Source organism: Zonotrichia albicollis, chromosome 5, assembly GCF_047830755.1.
Source record: "Zonotrichia albicollis isolate bZonAlb1 chromosome 5, bZonAlb1.hap1, whole genome shotgun sequence".
NCBI lineage: Eukaryota > Metazoa > Chordata > Aves > Passeriformes > Passerellidae > Zonotrichia > Zonotrichia albicollis.
In genome coordinates, this window is record NC_133823.1 from 24,107,582 (window position 1) to 24,130,297 (window position 22,716).

Below are 22,716 nucleotides of genomic sequence, written 5' to 3' on the forward strand. Positions count from 1 at the left end.
AATGAAACCTTACAACACTCAAAGCAGCAGTTTGTTAATGTACCAGTCATTCTCAAAGAACCTTGCTCTCTTTGGATGTGTGTACAACCTGCTACTCTTTCTATCTTCTGAGCAATGAAATCAGGACACGTTCACCAAAGCGTGCACCAGAGTCTGCCCTGAGCAATCGGATCCCTCTCACCTCAAGCAGGCTCTGTTTCTTTTTCCCCGTACAACACACGCTGGCCACAAGAACTACAAAGCTTGTGGCTTTAGCACATTGTCCCCAAATCAATGACTACAGGGAGAGGAAAAGAATGAGCTTCTGACTGCTCCAACAAGAGCCTTATTTCCACCTGTTAGACAACATCTCTGCCTATCAGCACAGTCCAACAGAGAAGAGCAGACAGACTATATTTCAACTATTCAAAACTTTATTTAACAATGAATTGATCAAAAATGAAACTATATACAGGAAGAACTATATACATAAAGAAACAAGTATCTACACTCCCTATAGTCCAAGATCCATCTGAGTCGGTCCTGAGAAGCAGAAGCACTCATATATAAATGGGATGGTACAGATCTGGAGTAAGTTCCACCCTGCAGGTTGGGCACACGCCGATAGTCTCCACGGCAACAGGGAGGCACTCGCTGCAGAAGACATGGCCACACATGGTTGCCACAATCAGTCGTCCACTTTGCAAAATCTAGAGGAAAGAAAATCACATGTATTGAGAAGAAAGAATTTGATTTTGCTGCTCTATTAGCACCAGGCAAATGAGATTTAAAGCATCTGGAGTAAAAATTACAAGGGACTACCAGATCTGCCAGTTTCACTTCACCAAGAAGTGACTTGCGGAGCTTCACAGCAAGGGCTGTGCTTCCAGCCAGCTGACCACAGCACCCCACATCACCCAACTGACTTGTGCAGCTCCCCTTCTGGCTTTCTCCTCCCACAAAGCAGAAAGGACCATCACAGGTGGATCCTTACCTCTGAGTAAGAATCCATGCAAATGGGACAACTAATGACAACTCCTTGCTGTGCACTAGAGGAAACAGAAGTAGAAAGAACACGCAGCTTTTAAGATCAGCACACTTCAATGGTTATTGATACATAAAATCTCACACAATCATGCAACTGCACTGACAAGCCATGACACATCTCCTCTGAAGGACCCTGCTGTCTTTAAGTCTCTGTGTGCTGCATTTAATGAGGATTTGGGGTCTCCCTGTCCTGAGGTATCCTGGTTTCACTAGAAGAAAGATGTAGTCAGTCACCAAGCTCTGGGATTTGATGCAAGTAATCCCCCTTCCTTGCCATACCCCCACACTCATCACTCAGGTTCTGTGCAAAGTTGTACATCTGCTCTGGGCTGCCTTTTTCTCCCAAAATGCAAATGGTATCATTTGATCATCATACAACATGGGAGAAGGAGGGAAATCCATAGTGTATGGGAAGGCCTCAAAGATAAACAAGGCATAGCAGTTTAACTTAGTCCTATGCAGAAAACAAAAAAAGGTGAAAAATTTCACATTTGGTAGGGCATGAGGCATACATACTCTGAAAGTGAAGTTCCCGCCACTGCTGCTCCCTGTTCTGCAGGGGCTGAGTCAGCCTCAGGTGCATCATTAGCTCCTGTTCCATTACCAGAGCCATCCACCTGTTCCTGGCTGTTCAGTGTAACATTTCTCCTTTCTTGTTCATGCACTGTAATTTAATTTTCAGAAGTTAGATCTATTATTCTCTCTCTCCCTGGAGCTACCCTTGAAATGAGTTATATAAATAGTCAGCAATGGTTCCAATTTTAAATGGACTCTATTCAGCTGGGTTAAAAACAATCCTAAACAAGCTTCTTTCCCAAATACTAAGACTGGACTTGTCCAGACATTGTGACTCCTCTGCTACAAGACAACATAAAATATTTGCTCTGTTCAGCCTACACATAGCTGAAAAAGGTGACATAAGAGATACTCCTGGACAGTCCATGGAAACTATAAAATTACTTGAAGCAGCATGCCCTTAGAAATTGTCATCATCTTCCTCCTTCATTAAGATAATTTGAGAATGGAGTTATTCTGCATTTTGCATCACATATATGTAAAAGATATCTGAAGGAAGGATGCTCTTTCTGTTCATATGTTGTTAGATCATTGCATCCTTTAGAGCCAAATTAGCCGGAAGGGAGATTTATTCCATTAAATAGACAACAACTCACAAACACGATCTAAGTGATGCCCATGGGCAAATTCCTTGTTGGTAGAATTGCCTTGTTAAGGTTCAGGGCTTGACATGCTTCGAGGAGCTCAGACCCAGGGAAGGCTTAACAAAGCTTGGGGAGAAGGATGCCCACTGAAAGTGGACACAAAGGATGCAGAATTGAGGGGCCACTTGGACATCTGGCACAACTCCCAAGATAAGGAAGAAACTAAGAAATCCAACTCTCCTGACATCAGATCTGACTGGTAAATAGTAATTCCTGCAGGGGGAGATTGTGACCACCAACTCATGGAACAGCAACTCAAGAAACTCCCCAGCCCAAAAGAAGAGGGAGACTGAGCAATGCACGGAGTGGACTAATTACAGTGAGAAGTGAGACAATCACTAACCAAAAGAAGACAGAATACTAGCTAAGAGGATAACCTTGTCACTTGCAACCAATTACAGCTAGTTTCTTGTTTGTTTAAATTATGAATAATATAAGTTATTTTGATAGTGGGTGTGTCTGATCTGTGAAATATCACTGAGCACCCAGACTGGTGAAACACTGAAACAAACAACCAATGTCTCTCTCAAGTGTATCATATTTACCTGTTGCACCCCAGCAACAAGTCCATTTGTTGTGCACAACATATTGACCAAGTTACAGGGAGACCCATTTCTAATGGCCTGGCCTGTAACAGCCAAAGGGTGAAGAAATCCTGTTTGCTCTTTCAGTCTCAGACACCTCAGGCAACGATGACCCCTGCAACTCCAGTGTCCATGTCACACTAATCAAACACCAATCAGTTAAAATTGCAGAGAGTGTTACCACAATAAAGTTCCTTCTGCATAAGTGTCCAGCTACCACTTTTCTTGCAGGGATTTCCCACTGTGACTGACAGAGGCCATCACACGCACATTGCATCTGTTCTCTGAGACACTGGCCAGAGGCTTTAGCCCTGTGCTTTGCCTTTTGCCAAAATGCAGTTTCAATCCCTGCTGCTTGACTTTCTTGCAAGAGAACACCAAAAATAACTATTACCTTTTAGATAAAAGTACATTACCAACTGTAAAACATCAACTCACCTTCAAGAAGCTTCCATTGATGGGAAGGGAATATATGGGAAGGGAGAGAAAAGAAGATACAATTAGATTTGGTGAGGTCACTGGTGCTTCACACAAGCCTCAATGCAGAAAGCAGTTACAGCAGGGGAGGTGAGCAAGGGTAGGTAGGGTACCACCCTCTATGTTTGGTTAAGAGCATTCAAAGCAGTAGCACAAAGAGCTGCTGCCCTGAAAAACAAAGAAGCGGGTGCTGCTGATTCTGCTCTCATTGCTGCAACAAGGTAGAAAACAGAGGCAACTTAGGAACCCCCTGAACACCCTCCTCCCTGGTCCCCTGTTCCTGTTCCCTATCCAGATTTGACCTGGATCTGTTTCTTTCCCTTGTTCTCCCCAAAACTGGCAAATTCTGCGATGGTAACCTTAACACTTCATGTTAGCTGTATGGCTGCTGAACAGGCAGGCATTGGGAGTAAAGAATTCCAGTTTGCTACTTTATTGGCACCAGGCAAACTAGACTTGGAGTATGTGCAATCTGCTATTTAATGCTAGAACTGCAAGGGACACACAGATCTGCCAGCGCCATCCTGGCAAGGGCTTCTCCCTCTGTGAACACCACCAAGGAGGCATTTGGAGGGATGTTCAAGTTGGAGCCTCCCAGCAAGGGCTGTGCTTCCAGCCAGCTGCCCATCTCAAAGAACTGAGTTGTGCAGCTCCCCTTTTGTCCCTTTCCCTCCCACAAATCAGGAATTACAACAATATGAGGGTCCTCACCTCTGCATTGTCATCCTCCCAATGTGGAGGACTAACAAGACTTCTTAGTCCTTCACTAGAGGGAACAGAAGCAGAAAAACATGCAGCTGTCAATTTCACAGACCACACAGGATTACCAACAAAACATATAATTGAAGAAATTTAGAGAACCCCTTGTTCTGATTTAGTAACATCCCAGCCCAGAAACACAACTAAGCGGAAGAACTTTTATGTACTGCAAGCATTTCAGGTTATCACAATCCATAATGCAAGAAACATTTAATAATGACATCCTGACAGAGAGGAAATATTTCTTCAGGATTTTACTGGTTTTTATGGGTTTTTGGGGCTTTTTTTTTTGTTTTGTTGTTTGTTGCTGGTGCTGTTGTTGTTGGTTGGTTTTTTTTCCTTACTTCTTTTCCAGACAGGCCACTATGTTTCAAGCCAGAATTCTCCAAACAGAATCAAGTAGAACCCAAAAGATTGGCAAAAACCTCAGTCTACCATGCATCAGAAATTACACTTTGGAGAGGCTCTTTATCTGTCACGTACAATTCAATATCTCGTGGTTCGAGTAGAAGGTTGAACGGCACTAATTCGACCGAATCCTCTGTTGACGTGGAATGAAGTGAGTACTGCTGGCTCCCTTCCCAGTCCTGCAGTGGGGTAAAAATGGAGACAGAGTAGGAACCGCTTGAAGCCACCCCATCCTGCCTCCCTGTTTCAGTTCCTTGACTAGATTTGAGCTAGAACCTTTTCTTTCCCTTGCTAGCCCTAAACACCTCATGTTGCAAGAACAGCTGCTGAGAAACAGAAACCACAAGCACAGGAATTTGGGGCAGAAAGGTTCTCTGCTCTATTGGCACCAGCAAACTGGATTTGGGGTATCTGCAGTCTGTCAGTCAATGAATAGAACTACAAGGAACACACAGATCTGCCAGTGCCATCCTGACAAAGGCTTCTCCCTCTATGGACACCACCAAGAAAGGACTTGGACGTATGGGCAAGTTGGAGCTTCCCAGCAAGGCCTGTGCTTACAGTCAGCTGCTTGTGGCATCCCACCTCAAACAACTGAGTTGTGCAGCTCCCCCTTCTGTCTCCTGCCCTCCCACAAAGCAGACAGGATAAGAACGGGTGATAAGAACATGATGCTTACATCTGTAATGTCATCCTGCCATGTCGGAGGACTCTCAAAACGGTCTGCCCATTCATCAGAGTTAATAGAACTAGAAGAACATGCAGCTGTCAATATCACAGTGTAAACAGGGCTTCCAAGACATACAATTGCAAAAATAGAAATAACCCCTTGTTCTGATTTATCAACATCCCAGCCCAGAAACAAAATCAAGTGCAAGAGCTTCTATGTACTGCAAGCATTTCAGTGCAATCCATAATGTAAGAAACTTTCAATAATGACTTCCTGAATGGAGAAGAAAGGTTTCTCCAGGATTTTGCTTTGTTTTTAGGGGTTTTGTTCCCATTAGTTCCCTTCCAGACAGGCCACTATGGTACAAATCAGATCCCATTACAAAGAGTCAAGCAGAATCCAACAGTTTGGCAAAAATCCTGTGTCTACCATATATCAGAAATTACACTTTGGAGAGACTCTCCATCAGTCACATACTCATTGTTATCTCTTGGTTCCTCTTCGTTGTCGCTCCCCTGCAGCTCAGCTGAACTCTCTGCCTCTCTGGAGCCAAGTGGGTGCTGCTGGCTCTGCTCCCTGTCCTGCACCTGAGAGCTGTCACCCTCCCTCATCGGAGGACAAGCAGGACCTGCTGCCCATGCACTAGAGGGAACCAGAAAGAGCATGCAACCATTTGAGCACAGAACCAATAATTTCACTGCAGACAGAGAGATAGCAACACGTAACACTTATTCAGATTTAGCAACATCCCAGCCCGGCTCCACAAGTGTTCCCCAAGCTGCTATGTACTGAAAGCATTTCAGCATATATCAAGCCACACTGTAACAAATATTCAACCATGACTTCATGAAAAGAAAGGTTGAAGCAAGATTTTGCTTTTTTTTTTTTTTTTTTATGGACACTTTTACTTACTTCTATGCCAGACAGGCCACTATATTCCAGGTCTGAAGCTTCTGCATAGACTTCAGCAGAACCCAGAAGCTTGGAAAAATGTCTTCCTACCATGTATCAGAAATTGGAATTTAGAGAGACATTTTACTCTCACATACCCATTATTATCTCTTGGTTCCTCTTTGTCACGAGTTGCCACTGGACCAGCTGAATTCTCTGCTGCTCTGGACAGCTGTGAGTGCTGCTGGTTCTGCTCCCTGGCCTGCAGTGGGGTAAAAATTAAGAGACAGTAGGAACCGCTCAAAACAACTCCATCCTACTTCCCTGTATCAGTTCCCTGACTGGATTTGGGCTAGAAGCTTTTCTTTCCCTTGTTAGCCCCAAGAAGGGCAACTTCTGCAGTCAAAGCCCTAAACACTTCATGTTGGACGAATGGCCACTGAGAATAGGAACCACAACAAGCATTGGGAGTAAAGAATTCCAGTTTGCTGCTCTATTGGCACCAGGCAAACTGGACTTGGAGTATGTGCAATTTGCTACTTAATGCTAGAACTACAAAGGACACACAGATCTGCCGGTGCCATCCTGGAAGGGGCTTCTCCCTCTGTGAACACCACCAAGGAGGCATTTGGAGGGATGTTCAAGTTGGAGCCTCCCAGCAAGGGCTGTGCTTCCAGCCAGCTGCCCATCTCAAAGAACTGAGTTGTGCAGCTCCCCTTTTGTCCCTTTCCCTCCCACAAATCAGGAATTACAACAATATGAGGGTCCTCACCTCTGCATTGTCATCCTCCCAATGTGGAGGACTAACAAGACTTCTTAGTCCTTCACTAGAGGGAACAGAAGCAGAAAAACATGCAGCTGTCAATTTCACAGACCACACAGGATTACCAACAAAACATATAATTGAAGAAATTTAGAGAACCCCTTGTTCTGATTTAGTAACATCCCAGCCCAGAAACACAACTAAGCGGAAGAACTTTTATGTACTGCAAGCATTTCAGGTTATCACAATCCATAATGCAAGAAACATTTAATAATGACATCCTGACAGAGAGGAAATATTTCTTCAGGATTTTACTGGTTTTTATGGGTTTTTGGGGCTTTTTTTTTTGTTTTGTTGTTTGTTGCTGGTGCTGTTGTTGTTGGTTGGTTTTTTTTCCTTACTTCTTTTCCAGACAGGCCACTATGTTTCAAGCCAGAATTCTCCAAACAGAATCAAGTAGAACCCAAAAGATTGGCAAAAACCTCAGTCTACCATGCATCAGAAATTACACTTTGGAGAGGCTCTTTATCTGTCACGTACAATTCAATATCTCGTGGTTCGAGTAGAAGGTTGAACGGCACTAATTCGACCGAATCCTCTGTTGACGTGGAATGAAGTGAGTACTGCTGGCTCCCTTCCCAGTCCTGCAGTGGGGTAAAAATGGAGACAGAGTAGGAACCGCTTGAAGCCACCCCATCCTGCCTCCCTGTTTCAGTTCCTTGACTAGATTTGAGCTAGAACCTTTTCTTTCCCTTGCTAGCCCTAAACACCTCATGTTGCAAGAACAGCTGCTGAGAAACAGAAACCACAAGCACAGGAATTTGGGGCAGAAAGGTTCTCTGCTCTATTGGCACCAGCAAACTGGATTTGGGGTATCTGCAGTCTGTCAGTCAATGAATAGAACTACAAGGAACACACAGATCTGCCAGTGCCATCCTGACAAAGGCTTCTCCCTCTATGGACACCACCAAGAAAGGACTTGGACGTATGGGCAAGTTGGAGCTTCCCAGCAAGGCCTGTGCTTACAGTCAGCTGCTTGTGGCATCCCACCTCAAACAACTGAGTTGTGCAGCTCCCCCTTCTGTCTCCTGCCCTCCCACAAAGCAGACAGGATAAGAACGGGTGATAAGAACATGATGCTTACATCTGTAATGTCATCCTGCCATGTCGGAGGACTCTCAAAACGGTCTGCCCATTCATCAGAGTTAATAGAACTAGAAGAACATGCAGCTGTCAATATCACAGTGTAAACAGGGCTTCCAAGACATACAATTGCAAAAATAGAAATAACCCCTTGTTCTGATTTATCAACATCCCAGCCCAGAAACAAAATCAAGTGCAAGAGCTTCTATGTACTGCAAGCATTTCAGTGCAATCCATAATGTAAGAAACTTTCAATAATGACTTCCTGAATGGAGAAGAAAGGTTTCTCCAGGATTTTGCTTTGTTTTTAGGGGTTTTGTTCCCATTAGTTCCCTTCCAGACAGGCCACTATGGTACAAATCAGATCCCATTACAAAGAGTCAAGCAGAATCCAACAGTTTGGCAAAAATCCTGTGTCTACCATATATCAGAAATTACACTTTGGAGAGACTCTCCATCAGTCACATACTCATTGTTATCTCTTGGTTCCTCTTCGTTGTCGCTCCCCTGCAGCTCAGCTGAACTCTCTGCCTCTCTGGAGCCAAGTGGGTGCTGCTGGCTCTGCTCCCTGTCCTGCACCTGAGAGCTGTCACCCTCCCTCATCGGAGGACAAGCAGGACCTGCTGCCCATGCACTAGAGGGAACCAGAAAGAGCATGCAACCATTTGAGCACAGAACCAATAATTTCACTGCAGACAGAGAGATAGCAACACGTAACACTTATTCAGATTTAGCAACATCCCAGCCCGGCTCCACAAGTGTTCCCCAAGCTGCTATGTACTGAAAGCATTTCAGCATATATCAAGCCACACTGTAACAAATATTCAACCATGACTTCATGAAAAGAAAGGTTGAAGCAAGATTTTGCTTTTTTTTTTTTTTTTTTATGGACACTTTTACTTACTTCTATGCCAGACAGGCCACTATATTCCAGGTCTGAAGCTTCTGCATAGACTTCAGCAGAACCCAGAAGCTTGGAAAAATGTCTTCCTACCATGTATCAGAAATTGGAATTTAGAGAGACATTTTACTCTCACATACCCATTATTATCTCTTGGTTCCTCTTTGTCACGAGTTGCCACTGGACCAGCTGAATTCTCTGCTGCTCTGGACAGCTGTGAGTGCTGCTGGTTCTGCTCCCTGGCCTGCAGTGGGGTAAAAATTAAGAGACAGTAGGAACCGCTCAAAACAACTCCATCCTACTTCCCTGTATCAGTTCCCTGACTGGATTTGGGCTAGAAGCTTTTCTTTCCCTTGTTAGCCCCAAGAAGGGCAACTTCTGCAGTCAAAGCCCTAAACACTTCATGTTGGACGAATGGCCACTGAGAATAGGAACCACAACAAGCATTGGGAGTAAAGAATTCCAGTTTGCTGCTCTATTGGCACCAGGCAAACTGGACTTGGAGTATGTGCAATTTGCTACTTAATGCTAGAACTACAAAGGACACACAGATCTGCCGGTGCCATCCTGGAAGGGGCTTCTCCCTCTGTGAACACCACCAAGGAGGCATTTGGAGGGATGTTCAAGTTGGAGCCTCCCAGCAAGGGCTGTGCTTCCAGCCAGCTGCCCATCTCAAAGAACTGAGTTGTGCAGCTCCCCTTTTGTCCCTTTCCCTCCCACAAATCAGGAATTACAACAATATGAGGGTCCTCACCTCTGCATTGTCATCCTCCCAATGTGGAGGACTAACAAGACTTCTTAGTCCTTCACTAGAGGGAACAGAAGCAGAAAAACATGCAGCTGTCAATTTCACAGACCACACAGGATTACCAACAAAACATATAATTGAAGAAATTTAGAGAACCCCTTGTTCTGATTTAGTAACATCCCAGCCCAGAAACACAACTAAGCGGAAGAACTTTTATGTACTGCAAGCATTTCAGGTTATCACAATCCATAATGCAAGAAACATTTAATAATGACATCCTGACAGAGAGGAAATATTTCTTCAGGATTTTACTGGTTTTTATGGGTTTTTGGGGCTTTTTTTTTTGTTTTGTTGTTTGTTGCTGGTGCTGTTGTTGTTGGTTGGTTTTTTTTCCTTACTTCTTTTCCAGACAGGCCACTATGTTTCAAGCCAGAATTCTCCAAACAGAATCAAGTAGAACCCAAAAGATTGGCAAAAACCTCAGTCTACCATGCATCAGAAATTACACTTTGGAGAGGCTCTTTATCTGTCACGTACAATTCAATATCTCGTGGTTCGAGTAGAAGGTTGAACGGCACTAATTCGACCGAATCCTCTGTTGACGTGGAATGAAGTGAGTACTGCTGGCTCCCTTCCCAGTCCTGCAGTGGGGTAAAAATGGAGACAGAGTAGGAACCGCTTGAAGCCACCCCATCCTGCCTCCCTGTTTCAGTTCCTTGACTAGATTTGAGCTAGAACCTTTTCTTTCCCTTGCTAGCCCTAAACACCTCATGTTGCAAGAACAGCTGCTGAGAAACAGAAACCACAAGCACAGGAATTTGGGGCAGAAAGGTTCTCTGCTCTATTGGCACCAGCAAACTGGATTTGGGGTATCTGCAGTCTGTCAGTCAATGAATAGAACTACAAGGAACACACAGATCTGCCAGTGCCATCCTGACAAAGGCTTCTCCCTCTATGGACACCACCAAGAAAGGACTTGGACGTATGGGCAAGTTGGAGCTTCCCAGCAAGGCCTGTGCTTACAGTCAGCTGCTTGTGGCATCCCACCTCAAACAACTGAGTTGTGCAGCTCCCCCTTCTGTCTCCTGCCCTCCCACAAAGCAGACAGGATAAGAACGGGTGATAAGAACATGATGCTTACATCTGTAATGTCATCCTGCCATGTCGGAGGACTCTCAAAACGGTCTGCCCATTCATCAGAGTTAATAGAACTAGAAGAACATGCAGCTGTCAATATCACAGTGTAAACAGGGCTTCCAAGACATACAATTGCAAAAATAGAAATAACCCCTTGTTCTGATTTATCAACATCCCAGCCCAGAAACAAAATCAAGTGCAAGAGCTTCTATGTACTGCAAGCATTTCAGTGCAATCCATAATGTAAGAAACTTTCAATAATGACTTCCTGAATGGAGAAGAAAGGTTTCTCCAGGATTTTGCTTTGTTTTTAGGGGTTTTGTTCCCATTAGTTCCCTTCCAGACAGGCCACTATGGTACAAATCAGATCCCATTACAAAGAGTCAAGCAGAATCCAACAGTTTGGCAAAAATCCTGTGTCTACCATATATCAGAAATTACACTTTGGAGAGACTCTCCATCAGTCACATACTCATTGTTATCTCTTGGTTCCTCTTCGTTGTCGCTCCCCTGCAGCTCAGCTGAACTCTCTGCCTCTCTGGAGCCAAGTGGGTGCTGCTGGCTCTGCTCCCTGTCCTGCACCTGAGAGCTGTCACCCTCCCTCATCGGAGGACAAGCAGGACCTGCTGCCCATGCACTAGAGGGAACCAGAAAGAGCATGCAACCATTTGAGCACAGAACCAATAATTTCACTGCAGACAGAGAGATAGCAACACGTAACACTTATTCAGATTTAGCAACATCCCAGCCCGGCTCCACAAGTGTTCCCCAAGCTGCTATGTACTGAAAGCATTTCAGCATATATCAAGCCACACTGTAACAAATATTCAACCATGACTTCATGAAAAGAAAGGTTGAAGCAAGATTTTGCTTTTTTTTTTTTTTTTTTTATGGACACTTTTACTTACTTCTATGCCAGACAGGCCACTATATTCCAGGTCTGAAGCTTCTGCATAGACTTCAGCAGAACCCAGAAGCTTGGAAAAATGTCTTCCTACCATGTATCAGAAATTGGAATTTAGAGAGACATTTTACTCTCACATACCCATTATTATCTCTTGGTTCCTCTTTGTCACGAGTTGCCACTGGACCAGCTGAATTCTCTGCTGCTCTGGACAGCTGTGAGTGCTGCTGGTTCTGCTCCCTGGCCTGCAGTGGGGTAAAAATTAAGAGACAGTAGGAACCGCTCAAAACAACTCCATCCTACTTCCCTGTATCAGTTCCCTGACTGGATTTGGGCTAGAAGCTTTTCTTTCCCTTGTTAGCCCCAAGAAGGGCAACTTCTGCAGTCAAAGCCCTAAACACTTCATGTTGGACGAATGGCCACTGAGAATAGGAACCACAACAAGCATTGGGAGTAAAGAATTCCAGTTTGCTGCTCTATTGGCACCAGGCAAACTGGACTTGGAGTATGTGCAATTTGCTACTTAATGCTAGAACTACAAAGGACACACAGATCTGCCGGTGCCATCCTGGAAGGGGCTTCTCCTTCTATGGACACCACCAAGGAGGCACTTGGAGGGATGTTCAAGTTGGAGCCTCCCAGCAAGGGCTGTGCTTCCAGCCAGCTGCCTGTGGCACCCACCTGAAAAAACTGAGTTGTGCAGCTCCCCTTTTGTCCCTTCCCCTCCCACAGACCAGAAAAGACAAGAACATGTGGATCCTCACCTCTGAGTCCGCATCTGACCAAAATGGATGTTCAAAAGTAAATCGCAGCCAATCACTAGAGAGAGCAGAACCAGGAGAACATGCAGCCATTTAAATACGGTGAGAAAAATTTCACTGGGCACCAAAGATTACCAACAAAGAAAATGTTGGCATTTAAAACATCCCCTATTCTGATTCAGCATCATGCCAGCCCAGAAATACAATCATTCCAAGAATTTTTATGGACGGCAAGCATTTCAGTGTGGCCAGCCATTCTCTTACATTCACTGTTAGATGGATAGCATCTAAGAAGCCAAGGCTTCACAAACACAGAAGAAAAGGCTTCTGCTGGATTTTGCTGGGTTTATTTCAATTCTCTTCCAGGCAGACCACTACATTCCAGGTCTGAAGTACTTGCACAGAGCTTGGCAGAACCCAAAAGCTTGGCAAAAACCTCTTTCAACCACTTATCTGAAATTACTGTTTTGATAGACACTTTCATATACCCGTCATCTTCTATTGGTTCCTCTTCATCATTCCTTGCCAGTGGCTCAACAGGATTCTCTGATGCTCTGGAAAGATGAGGCTGCTGCTGGCTCTGCTCCCTGTCCTGAAATGGGGTAGAAATGGAGGCACTTAAGGGACCACCTGAACACTCTACTTACTCCCTGCTTCCCTTTTTCAGTTCCCTACTTGGATTTCGGCTGGAGCCATTTCTTCCTCTCTTTCTCCCCCAAAATGGCAATTTCACCTGTAATAGCCTAAACACTTCTTAGCATGTGAACAATCACTGAGGAGGAAACGTGCTCTTGTGTTTGGTGCACATGGAGCTGGGTCTTGAAAATAGTGTGGTGAAATTTGAGGCCTTTTCTTTGCAAAAGTTCAGGAACAGCCAGGTCAGGATAAAACTCCCCTGCTGTTTGCTGCATGTTTCTGTTTTGCACAGCAGCACTGGCATCCCAAATTTGAGCTGACACACTGCACTGTGGGCTGGATCCAAGCATATTCTTTTAAGATAGTAGGGGAAAAATGAAAAAATGCCAAATGTGAACCTTTGAAAGACTTCTTGGAATAAGAAACCAAATTAATGCATAGCCCAGTCAGCTGCAGTTGCCTTTTACAGCTCAATGAATGAGATTCCTTATACTGATGTTGCAGGTAAAACAACTTCTTACTTGGGAAGTCAAAGACTTCCTGTGCTCTCCTTTAAATCATGGAAGCAACAACCTCTTTTAGGATGTTCACCCACACTCTGCAAGCACTTCTCAGGCATGCTGATGTGTTCAGGAGTGTGTTTAGGGCTGACTGGGAACTGTGTCTAAAGTGATAAATCAGAGCCTTCTTTCAACCTTTGAGGCCAGAGTCCTCAGAAATGTTCCAGAAGACAGGCAAGCAAACTAATTTGAAAGAAGATGGAGAGGAGTGTGCCCTTCACTACTTACCACAGGAGACTCATTGTCACTGATAGTGATGACTTCAGCCTCAGAAGATTCACCTGTGAGATCTATGATGTCGTCACCTGTGAGATCTATCACTTCTTCACCAGGCAAAAAAGAAAAAAGAGTCAAGATCAGAGATTACTAAGGAATTACGTAGGCTGCCACTCTAGAACAGGCTGTGGTTGAATTCATTGTGCCCTCGGTCTCTTTTTTTAGGAATGTGTGTAACAATCCACTCAAGCTTTGCCCTCAACCGTCCACAGGGAGTATTGCCAGCCCTGTCCCTCTGAAGGGACAAAAAAGGAGGAAGAGCAGCTGAGCTCCTCCAAACTTCTGTTGGATAGTAACAGCATCTGTTGGATGACAACAGGATGTTCACATCAACAGATTCGTCATTCCATACAGGGGATTGTTTAGCACACAGGGCAAAAAAATAACCCCAACCAACACTAGAGGGGATACCAATTTCATGGTACCATCCTGTAGGTTGGTTCCTTGAAGGATGGGGCACACCTAATCACAGGCTTCCCTCATCTTCATCCAGCTTGGGAGATCCCAAACTCAGCTGGCCACCCTCCGCTAAGGCAGCTGCAGTGACTGCCAGCTCATCAGAACACACAGTCAGGGCTTTGAGCACCACTTGAGCACCTTTGTTACACAGCTCCTCTCCCACTAGCTGCCAGTGTATCGAGCTCAGTAACATCAAAACAGTTGTCAGAAGGCTTGCTGTTTGGGGATCCCATTCCAGGTGCTCCTCAATCCCAAGGTTTCCCTTCCAGCCCAGGAGAGGGCCTAGAAATTGGCAGAAGCACATGGCCAGATTTTCTTCAACCCTCCAGAAGCAGTTTCTGTTCTCACCAGGCTCAAAGGCAGGTGCACCACTTTCCTCAAGGTCTCTTGGCTCGGTCTGCGAAGTTCCACCTGCGCTGGAGGGCAGCAGCCTGCTCCGTTTCCGAGCTGGTCTGGAACCAACTGCTCCTCCAGGGCGCTTTCGCTGACGCTGACAGGGAACAAAGCCTGAGCACTTTCTGTGGCACAAATCTTAACACGGCCCTCGGTTTTTGCAACACCAACGACAGCACACAAGGATACAGAAAACTCTCCTGCAAAGGCTGGAATACACACCAAATGGTGCTATGGGCCATTCCCACCTGAGCACATCACATCAGGGAAAAGACGTCACCCCTGATCTCCCACAAGCCGCCTCCCCAAGAGCAAGCCTGTCCCAATGGCTTGAGAATGAGGAGACCAGTTCCCAATTCCAGCAGCTTGCTGCTCACACCATAAGTATTTCTGCACTACTGCTAACACCCACAGAGATTCAAAATGTTCACTGTTCCAGAATGTCAAGTTACATGAAGTTTTCGAAGGTTCCTCTGCATTTGCTATGAACACTTGAAATGCTTTCTACAAGTACCCAGGAAAATGTTTTAAGAATCAGATTTCCATCAAGCAGCAGAGTACTTACTGAGCTCATGGTGGTTTCTGATCAAAAACCACCAGCAGAATAAGTGGGGCAAACACCAAAAAAAGAACGTCAGGGATGCGATCAATCCCTTTGGTTCCTTCAGGCAGCCCACTGCAGATTTGTTGGTGTGACAGAAAACTGCTCTTCCAAATCTATCAGAAAAGGAGAGGGCAGATTATCTATTTGGAATGCCAGTTTTCTTGAACACCCCCATGTCCCAAGACTCCCATTCCTGAGTCCCCAGTTCCTGTCCAAAGACAGAGGGGAATCTGTGACTCTATCTGTACTTGAGCCCACCTGCAGCCCATCCACCCATCCTGCAGCCCAGCCCAGCCCCTGAGCATCCGAAGCCTTGCCAAGAATCGCCTGTCCTCACCTGTACAGTCAGTGCAGAGTTTGGCTCGCAAATGTCAGCAATTCGCTCTCTATTCCCAGCCGGGATGGAGAAGACGGATGCCCCACGTCTGCTGCGCAGCAGAGAATCCGTCAACTGGCTCAACAGAGTCCATGCCAACAGAACCTTGGGAGCGGGAGTGCCCCTGGCAACCAGGGGCAACATTCCATGCCTGGGTAACGGGTGTCTGCTCTGCCCACCCATGGAGTTCCAGAGCGCCATGGAGGCACCTCCACCATCACCTGCTGCTGCTGCCATCCACCAGATCAGGGTGCTCAGGGCCCTGCCCAGCCTGGCCTGGAAAGTTCCAGGGCATCCACAGTTTCTCTGGGCAGCCTGTCCCAATGTCTCACTGCCCTCACAGCTCTTCTGAACATCTGATCCCAATCTCCCCCTTCTGATCTAAAGCCCCTCCCCTTCCCCATCACTCTCTCCCCACTTTGGACACTGCAAGGCCTCAGTGAGGCCTCCCCGGCCCCTGCTCCTCCCCAGGCTGGACAGCCCTGGCTCTCCCAGCCTGGTTGCAGAGCATGGCTGCTCCAGGCCTGCACACATCCCCACAGGCTCCTCCAGCCCCACTCCACAGGCCCATCCTGCTGCTGGGCACTGCTGGGCGCAGCTCCACAGGCCCATCCTACTGCTGGGCACAGCTCCACAGGCCCATCCTGCTGCTGGGCACTGCTGGGCATGGCTCCACAGGCCCATCCTGCTGCTGGGCACAGCTCCACAGGCACATCCTGCTGCTGCTGCTGGGCACTGCTGAGCACGGCTCCACAGGCCCATCCTGCTGCTGGGCACGGCTCCACAGCCACATCCTGCTGCTGCTGCTGGGCACAGCTCCACAGGCCCATCCTGCTGCTGGGCACTGCTGGGCACAGCTCCACAGGCCCATCCTGCTGCTGGGCACTGCTGGGCATAGCTCCACAGGCACATCCTGCTGCTGGGCACTGCTGGGCACAGCTCCACAGGTACATCCTGCTGCTGCTGCTGGGCACGGCCGGGCACAGCTCTGCATGTGGGGCCTCAGGGGCAGAGCAGGGACAGAGCTGCACTTCCCGCTGCCCTCAGCCTGATCTACCCGAGCATCACTGGAGCCTTCTGTGGCTAAAGAAACCCCAACAAACCACACATCCCCAAATCAGAAAGAAATTTAAACCCTTCCTTAACCCTCCTCCTCCAGGTTTATTAGTCTGTTGCTGTTTTAACTCTTATCAGTGTGTTTTAACTTTAACCCTAGTAAATAGCAATTAAAACAAAATCCAAGTTTGTTGGGTTTTTTCCAAACCGAGGAAAAGATCTAAGCATTCAGATCCTTATTTCAAGTCTCTGAAGTCTTGACATTTTCTGGTCTTCAACTACTCCTCTACCAGAATTTCCAAGGAGGGCTGAGGAGTTTTGCTCTGCTCCCGGGGACAGCACCTTCCTCCTGAGGCCCTGCTCTGCTATGGAAGGTGACACAGAAGAAGCAGAATTACTGCTCACTTTTCCTTCCAGCCACTCTGCCATGGGACCTGTGTTCAGAAGGATGGGCTGGGGCTCCTGAGAGCAGCAGGGAACCCATCTCAGCCCTGCCAGGTGCAGGGCTGCTCCTCAGGCCCTGGTCCTGCTGGGTGCTCTGTGCTCGGGGGAGAATGGTGGGAATTGAACCAGTGCTGTAGAGAGCACAAGGATTTGTTCAGCTCATGCTCTACCTGAGGAGGCTCATTTCTTACAAAAGTTTCTCTGTGATTACAATCCCTCCTTTTGGGTAATTGACTACATGGTGAGTGTTGAAGAATGGGAGGGATGACTTTTCCATTTTTTGAAAAATCCCAAAGGAGACTTAACACTTTATATAAAAATTGATTTAGCCAAGATGCTAAATCAATTCCAAACATACATTTAATATATGAATAATTAAGCACCTTGTATGACTCCCAAAGCACTGGTTATGAGAAATGAACCATGCAAATATACTCCCTCTCTGGTCTGGGCTTTTAAAGCTCAAAAACCCCACTTCTATGCCTACAGATAAATGATGAAATTATGTGTTTGGCAATTTCCCCAAATCCCCAAATTCCCTTTGTGGTTGTGCACTATATACTCCTTGGAAGAATTTGCTCAGGAGTCATTGCTGTGCCATCTGTAGTCTGAAAACACATCCCTGCCTTTCTCCATGTTGCTTTGTTAAAAACTGCCCTGTTCAACATAGCAGGGCTGGGTCAGCTGTGGTGGTGCCTTGTGCACACATTCAGCTTTCTACCTCCACACAGGTCTTAAATTGAATCCAAAGTATATAAAGGAAGAATCCTGACACTGAAAATGCCAGTGTGGTTCCTGCATCCGTGGGGTAAGCAGGTGTGAATTTATGTACCTGTGCATCCTCTGGGAGAATAAAATTAAAACGTATCACCCTATATTTTCCTGAACTGCACCAGGTGATCTGATAATAGATCTGATAATATTGCAGCTGACATAGGTGTGGGTCAGAAGAGGAGAGAAAGATCTTTGTTTTGCACTTGGAAACAAAGTTGTCTGAATGCAGCTTTCCAAGCCTTGCTGTGGATTGCAGAAATAAGGTGACATCTAGATCCAGAAACGTTTGACTAAAAATATTCCAGACTCTTTCCCCATCCATTAAATGAGGACACCTAAAACTGGTTTACTGTGCCAGTTTTGGACACTGTCATTAGGATTCAGCTGCAGTGCAAAGACAATGCACTAACCTTAGTTGAGCTGCAGCCATTAAGCACATATTTCTATTTCCAATAGCTGTATCTGACATAAAAAATTAGTTATCTTGCCCCTGTGTGTCGGAAGCAGCAGTAAAATGTATAGACAGCATACTTGGTAAAGCAAAATAAGGAAAAGGGCTAAAATTACTACATGAAAAATTTCAGGTATTTAATGTTGGGAAGAAACCCTAACATTTTATAATTATGGATCAAATAATCTCACAGCTATCAGAGGTCTCTTTCCAACAGAGCACATGAATACTTGGAGTCTCTGTTTTGTAAGAGAAAACAGGAGACATTATTCCCACATTACCAAGGGGGAAAAACAAGAGTGAAAGAGCTTCACCTTGCCAAGGCATGGCACATGCCTGTGGTGGGGACAGGGAGAGCAGCCATCCAAGGCACACTCCTGTTATGCTCTACAGGTTTCATGCCCAGGAAAACACATTTCAGGCCTGAAGTCCTGAAGGTGAGACAGAAAACGGGGGAAATTGTAACAGCTGATCATCTTTTAGAGGCTAATACTGGGATAATGTCAACTCCTCTCCTTTTATTGTTTAAATTGCAATTTATTATAAAACTATCCTCAGCACCCTCCTCTATTTTGAAAATTCAAGTATTTTCTTATATTCACTATGAGAAGACTGCAAAGAAGAGTACTTCTTTACTCATGCAATTTCTAATTAAATAAAAGCTACAACCAAAGAAAATCAAGCTGCTTTCAGTTTTTCAGTCTTTGTATAGAATCTTAATATATTATTGACTTAGAAAATTGAATTTCTTTTAATGATAGTTGTAGTAAGCTGAAACTTGCTAAGCCCAAGCTACTGAACTGAAACCTTGGTAGCCACGTAGTTAAAGTGCAGGTCTGAGCATGGAAAGTTCAGAGGTTTTCTTCTTTTTTATTTGGGGCATGTAAGTAACACTAGACACATTGACAGGTAGATGCACGATACCTAGGTTTCAATTTTGTTTAAAAAATGGTAATAAAACCACAGGAACTTAGACTGAGATTGTACATGAGGAGTTTGTTATGACAAGCAAATGGTCCAAGGCAAGAGCACTGAAAGTAGTACTTGATTATGCTTAAAGGAAAATGTGCTTTTCCTTCAGCTGACAACTGTGCACCAAGACCAAAACTAATGCTTCACCTCTTCAGTTACTTTTTGCTAATCAGTGCTTTTCTAGGCCAATAATTTCTAAAAATTATATACACACACACATTTAAAGGGTTAATTACTAACCCTATGCCAAAATTTTAAAAGAAAATCACCTCAGCTTATGGTGTTGAGCCATACTAACATCTGTTTAAACCTATTGTAAAATCAGCTCAGTGTCATTTCATTGCAGGTTACTTAAACTTACTTGACCATAAATGGTTTCTTTAAATGCTCTTTTCAATGAGAACACCTGGCATTGCATGTCACCTAGGAATACAGCTTTTAGAAAGACATTTCTGCTTACTGCCATTGCATCCACCAAGTAGCTAAAAGTCTAGAAAAGATGACCAGAAAACATTGGCCTAAAATTTATGGCCACCCTATAAGTAAATAATTTTATGTGTATTTGTCTAAGGATTATCTTTGAGGAATTTTGACCACTAGAGTAGGTTCCATTAACAACAAAAATCAAAAGATGGCTTTATCAGAATAACAGTAACATTTTACCTTTTTTTGTTTACGTCAAGCCACATAAAAATTAGGCAGCACAATGAACCTACTAGGAATGTCCTTTGTTTATTACTACCCCTGCCTAAATACAGCCATTTTAAGATCTCTTGAAAAATGGCTGAAGAAGCAGATAAATAACAGAATGAAGAATAAAATGAAAAACCAAAAGTAAGGATACATGTCCACACAGATGATTAACTTTTAACACGGCTTGGTCACCTGCTTCCTGTTATAAGGTTACTTTTGCCAGCATTACAGGCTACAAGGGAAACATAAAAGAAAACTTTCAAGATAATGGAAAATCATGACTATGCTAGGACAGCAATTTTTTCACCCTATAGCTGGTCCCAATGGGCCAGACAAATGAAAAACACAAATAGTATTTGGAGATGCACCTTGACATCAAGATAGCTCCTTGCATAACTAGCTGCTAGAACACCAGTTGTTCACTCATAGAACCACACTGTCTACTCACCTTGTTTAGGCTATTTTAGGCTCTATTAATTCCATACCATTTATGTATACAGAAACATAGGGCAAAGTAACATACCTAAAAATTAATATAATTGAGTTCATCTTTCAGAAAGTACATGCCACAGTTTAGCGATTTAATCTGTGGTGAATTACGTATTATCTCTTGTTGCAAATCTTGATTTTTATGCTTTTTTTCATCTGCTTCTCTTCAGTTTTCAACAAACGTTAGTTCATCTGAAGTATAGTTCAGGCTTTACTAGTCATAGTAACATAACTCCATCCTTGCACATGAGAAAGATTCTGTTCTCCTGAGAAGAAACCAGAGCCCATTGATGCCAACAGCAACAAGCTCACACCAGTATCACAAATGGAATGCAGCCTCACTAATCCTGTAAGCCATCAAGATGATAAATATTGTGAGATGCCATTAAAATATTCCTGATTTTGGGAAGGAAAAAAATTTGTCATAAACTCACTTTGTACAGTTTGGCTCATCCAAGAAAAAAGGGGATGTCATCATGCATATAAACACAGCACTACTTCTGCTGGTTTTTTCCCTTGTTTCTTTAAATTTTTTCTTCCTGTAAAGCCTATTTCTCTGTGGGGTAGCAGATACAAAATAATTTACTTAAGTCACAAGTAAAGCAACACCTGTGGGAAGCTGTCATTAACATGAAAGCAGGTACTTTAATGAAATAGGAAACAGAGATTGGTATTTGGATTCTTGTTTGACTTTACCTGTTTTTCTAGACCATCTGAAGCACCTAATAAACACTTGGTCATCTGTCCAAATAAGGTTCCTTTTCCACCTCTCTTTTTAAGAAATTCTGGTGTTGCCTGTTAAAAAAAACATTTTTATGTTTTATCCAGTAGCACACATGTTCTCTGTTGTAGACCCTAAATGTATTCCTTCTTTTCAGGTAGATCCAAAAACTATTACAGACTATTGACACAGATATCGCAAAAGAGGTGAAGCATGTAAGAGCAAAGAATTCTGCTCTACTGAAAGCTCTGTTTTATTGCATAGTATCAAACCATGCCAAATGTTCAACACCACCATAATTAAAGCATTGATATTGCTACTTCTCTGGAGCAGAGAAGTGTGAAAACTCTTACTGTAAACAGCATCAGTTCCCAACTGCCTCACCTTGAGGAGTTCTTCCTTCAGCACAAGAAAGTCATAAAGAGACATTTGCTCACTCCAGAAAAGCAATTTAACATGACTAATGTTCAGATTGACATACCACTAATTTAGAAACTGAATTCCCATTGGGCAAGTATTGCAGAAAACTCTGAAGACAACTGGCATCGCCATGTATTTTGTATTTGCCATACATTCTTCAAAACTCAAGTTCCTCCTGTAACCACAAACAGTTGCAGAAAAAGTATTTCATCATTATCTATGGAAGAACTCATGCTAAAGGTAGGATTTCACTCCTACTTGCTCATTTGTGTGCTTTTTAAATAAGTGGCTAGCAGTCCATGTGTTCACATTAAAAAAAAAACCCAGGTATTTCGATCTCTAAGATATCTACATTTCATGAATAATAAAATACTTCTGGATTCTTTTTTTGCTCCAATACCTATTGTTTGTAATTCAGTTAGCCATGTCTGGAAGCTATGTTCATAGTTTTCAAACTGTAGATTAAATAAACTGAAACATGGCAGAAATCACAGATGTGTAAAATCCCTAAACATGCAGTAAAAATCTCATTAGGAGCTACCTTCCATTGTGTTTGTGTCAACTGGTGATTTTAAATTAGGGGGAAAATGGAGCACAGGAGAATACTTATTTTCATTTTAAGCAGCATAACCACAATTATCTTTTCAAATGGTTCCACACAGCAACTTTTATCAAATTTTAAACTGAATATAAAATCAATGAAGATTGCGTATGTAGACACATGAACTGTTCATAAATATTTCTTCAGGACGGCAAGTCCCTTATGAATAGGAATCAACACACTTCTGTTACCAATGCAACAGTGAAGGATCCATTCACTATCATCATGTCTAGCTCCCATTTTCTGGTCAATGGTAATGAGAAGTTTGGTTTCTTTAAACCAAGTGTCAACTTCCTGGTTACAGAATCCTTGCATAATATTTAAAGGTAATTCTGAAGTCTTTAAAAAAATTATTGGCAAGGTAGAATACATTTTTAATAAGCAGATTGAGGCCTAAAG

At 44.1% G+C, this 22,716-nt stretch overlaps 1 protein-coding gene across 4 annotated transcripts; it reads right to left on the bottom strand.

The window, feature by feature from the left end:
- Positions 1 to 413: 413 nt before the first annotated feature.
- Positions 414 to 22,648, bottom strand: LOC113460741 (uncharacterized). 4 transcript variants are annotated; one of them, XM_074541074.1, is made up of 25 exons: positions 22,509 to 22,648; positions 21,778 to 21,891; positions 21,272 to 21,370; positions 14,672 to 14,813; positions 13,817 to 13,911; positions 12,881 to 12,984; positions 12,396 to 12,450; positions 11,773 to 11,876; positions 11,200 to 11,364; positions 10,732 to 10,801; positions 10,128 to 10,231; positions 9,597 to 9,651; positions 8,983 to 9,086; positions 8,411 to 8,575; positions 7,943 to 8,012; positions 7,339 to 7,442; positions 6,808 to 6,862; positions 6,194 to 6,297; positions 5,622 to 5,786; positions 5,154 to 5,223; positions 4,550 to 4,653; positions 3,269 to 4,073; positions 1,543 to 1,690; positions 974 to 1,028; positions 414 to 689 (listed from the first exon to the last, which is right to left on the bottom strand). In XM_074541074.1, exons 2-22 carry the CDS (start codon positions 21,868 to 21,870, stop codon positions 3,995 to 3,997), a joined length of 2,106 nt encoding a protein of 701 aa, XP_074397175.1. In that variant the 5' UTR covers positions 21,871 to 21,891; positions 22,509 to 22,648; the 3' UTR covers positions 414 to 689; positions 974 to 1,028; positions 1,543 to 1,690; positions 3,269 to 3,994. The 4 variants fall into 4 exon arrangements, with proteins under 4 accessions (XP_074397175.1, XP_074397174.1, XP_074397177.1 ...); XM_074541073.1 differs by having other exon boundaries at positions 415 to 689; positions 21,778 to 22,578; XM_074541076.1 differs by lacking the exon at positions 22,509 to 22,648 and having other exon boundaries at positions 416 to 689; positions 15,282 to 21,370; positions 21,778 to 21,816.
- Positions 22,649 to 22,716: the final 68 nt, after the last annotated feature.

What these genes read in the sequence shown, in the direction of transcription:
- LOC113460741 (XM_074541074.1), bottom strand. Translation starts at nt 21,870, where the DNA reads ATGTATGGCAAATACAAAATACATGGCGATGCCAGTTGTCTTCAGAGT. An exon ending in GAACCACGAGATATTGAATT is followed by an intron (nt 9,652 to 10,127) that starts GTACGTGACAGA and finishes TGTTCCCTCTAG; the next exon opens with TGAAGGACTAAGAAGTCTTG. An exon ending in GAACCAAGAGATAATAATGG is followed by an intron (nt 5,787 to 6,193) that starts GTATGTGAGAGT and finishes GGTTCCCTCTAG; the next exon opens with TGCATGGGCAGCAGGTCCTG.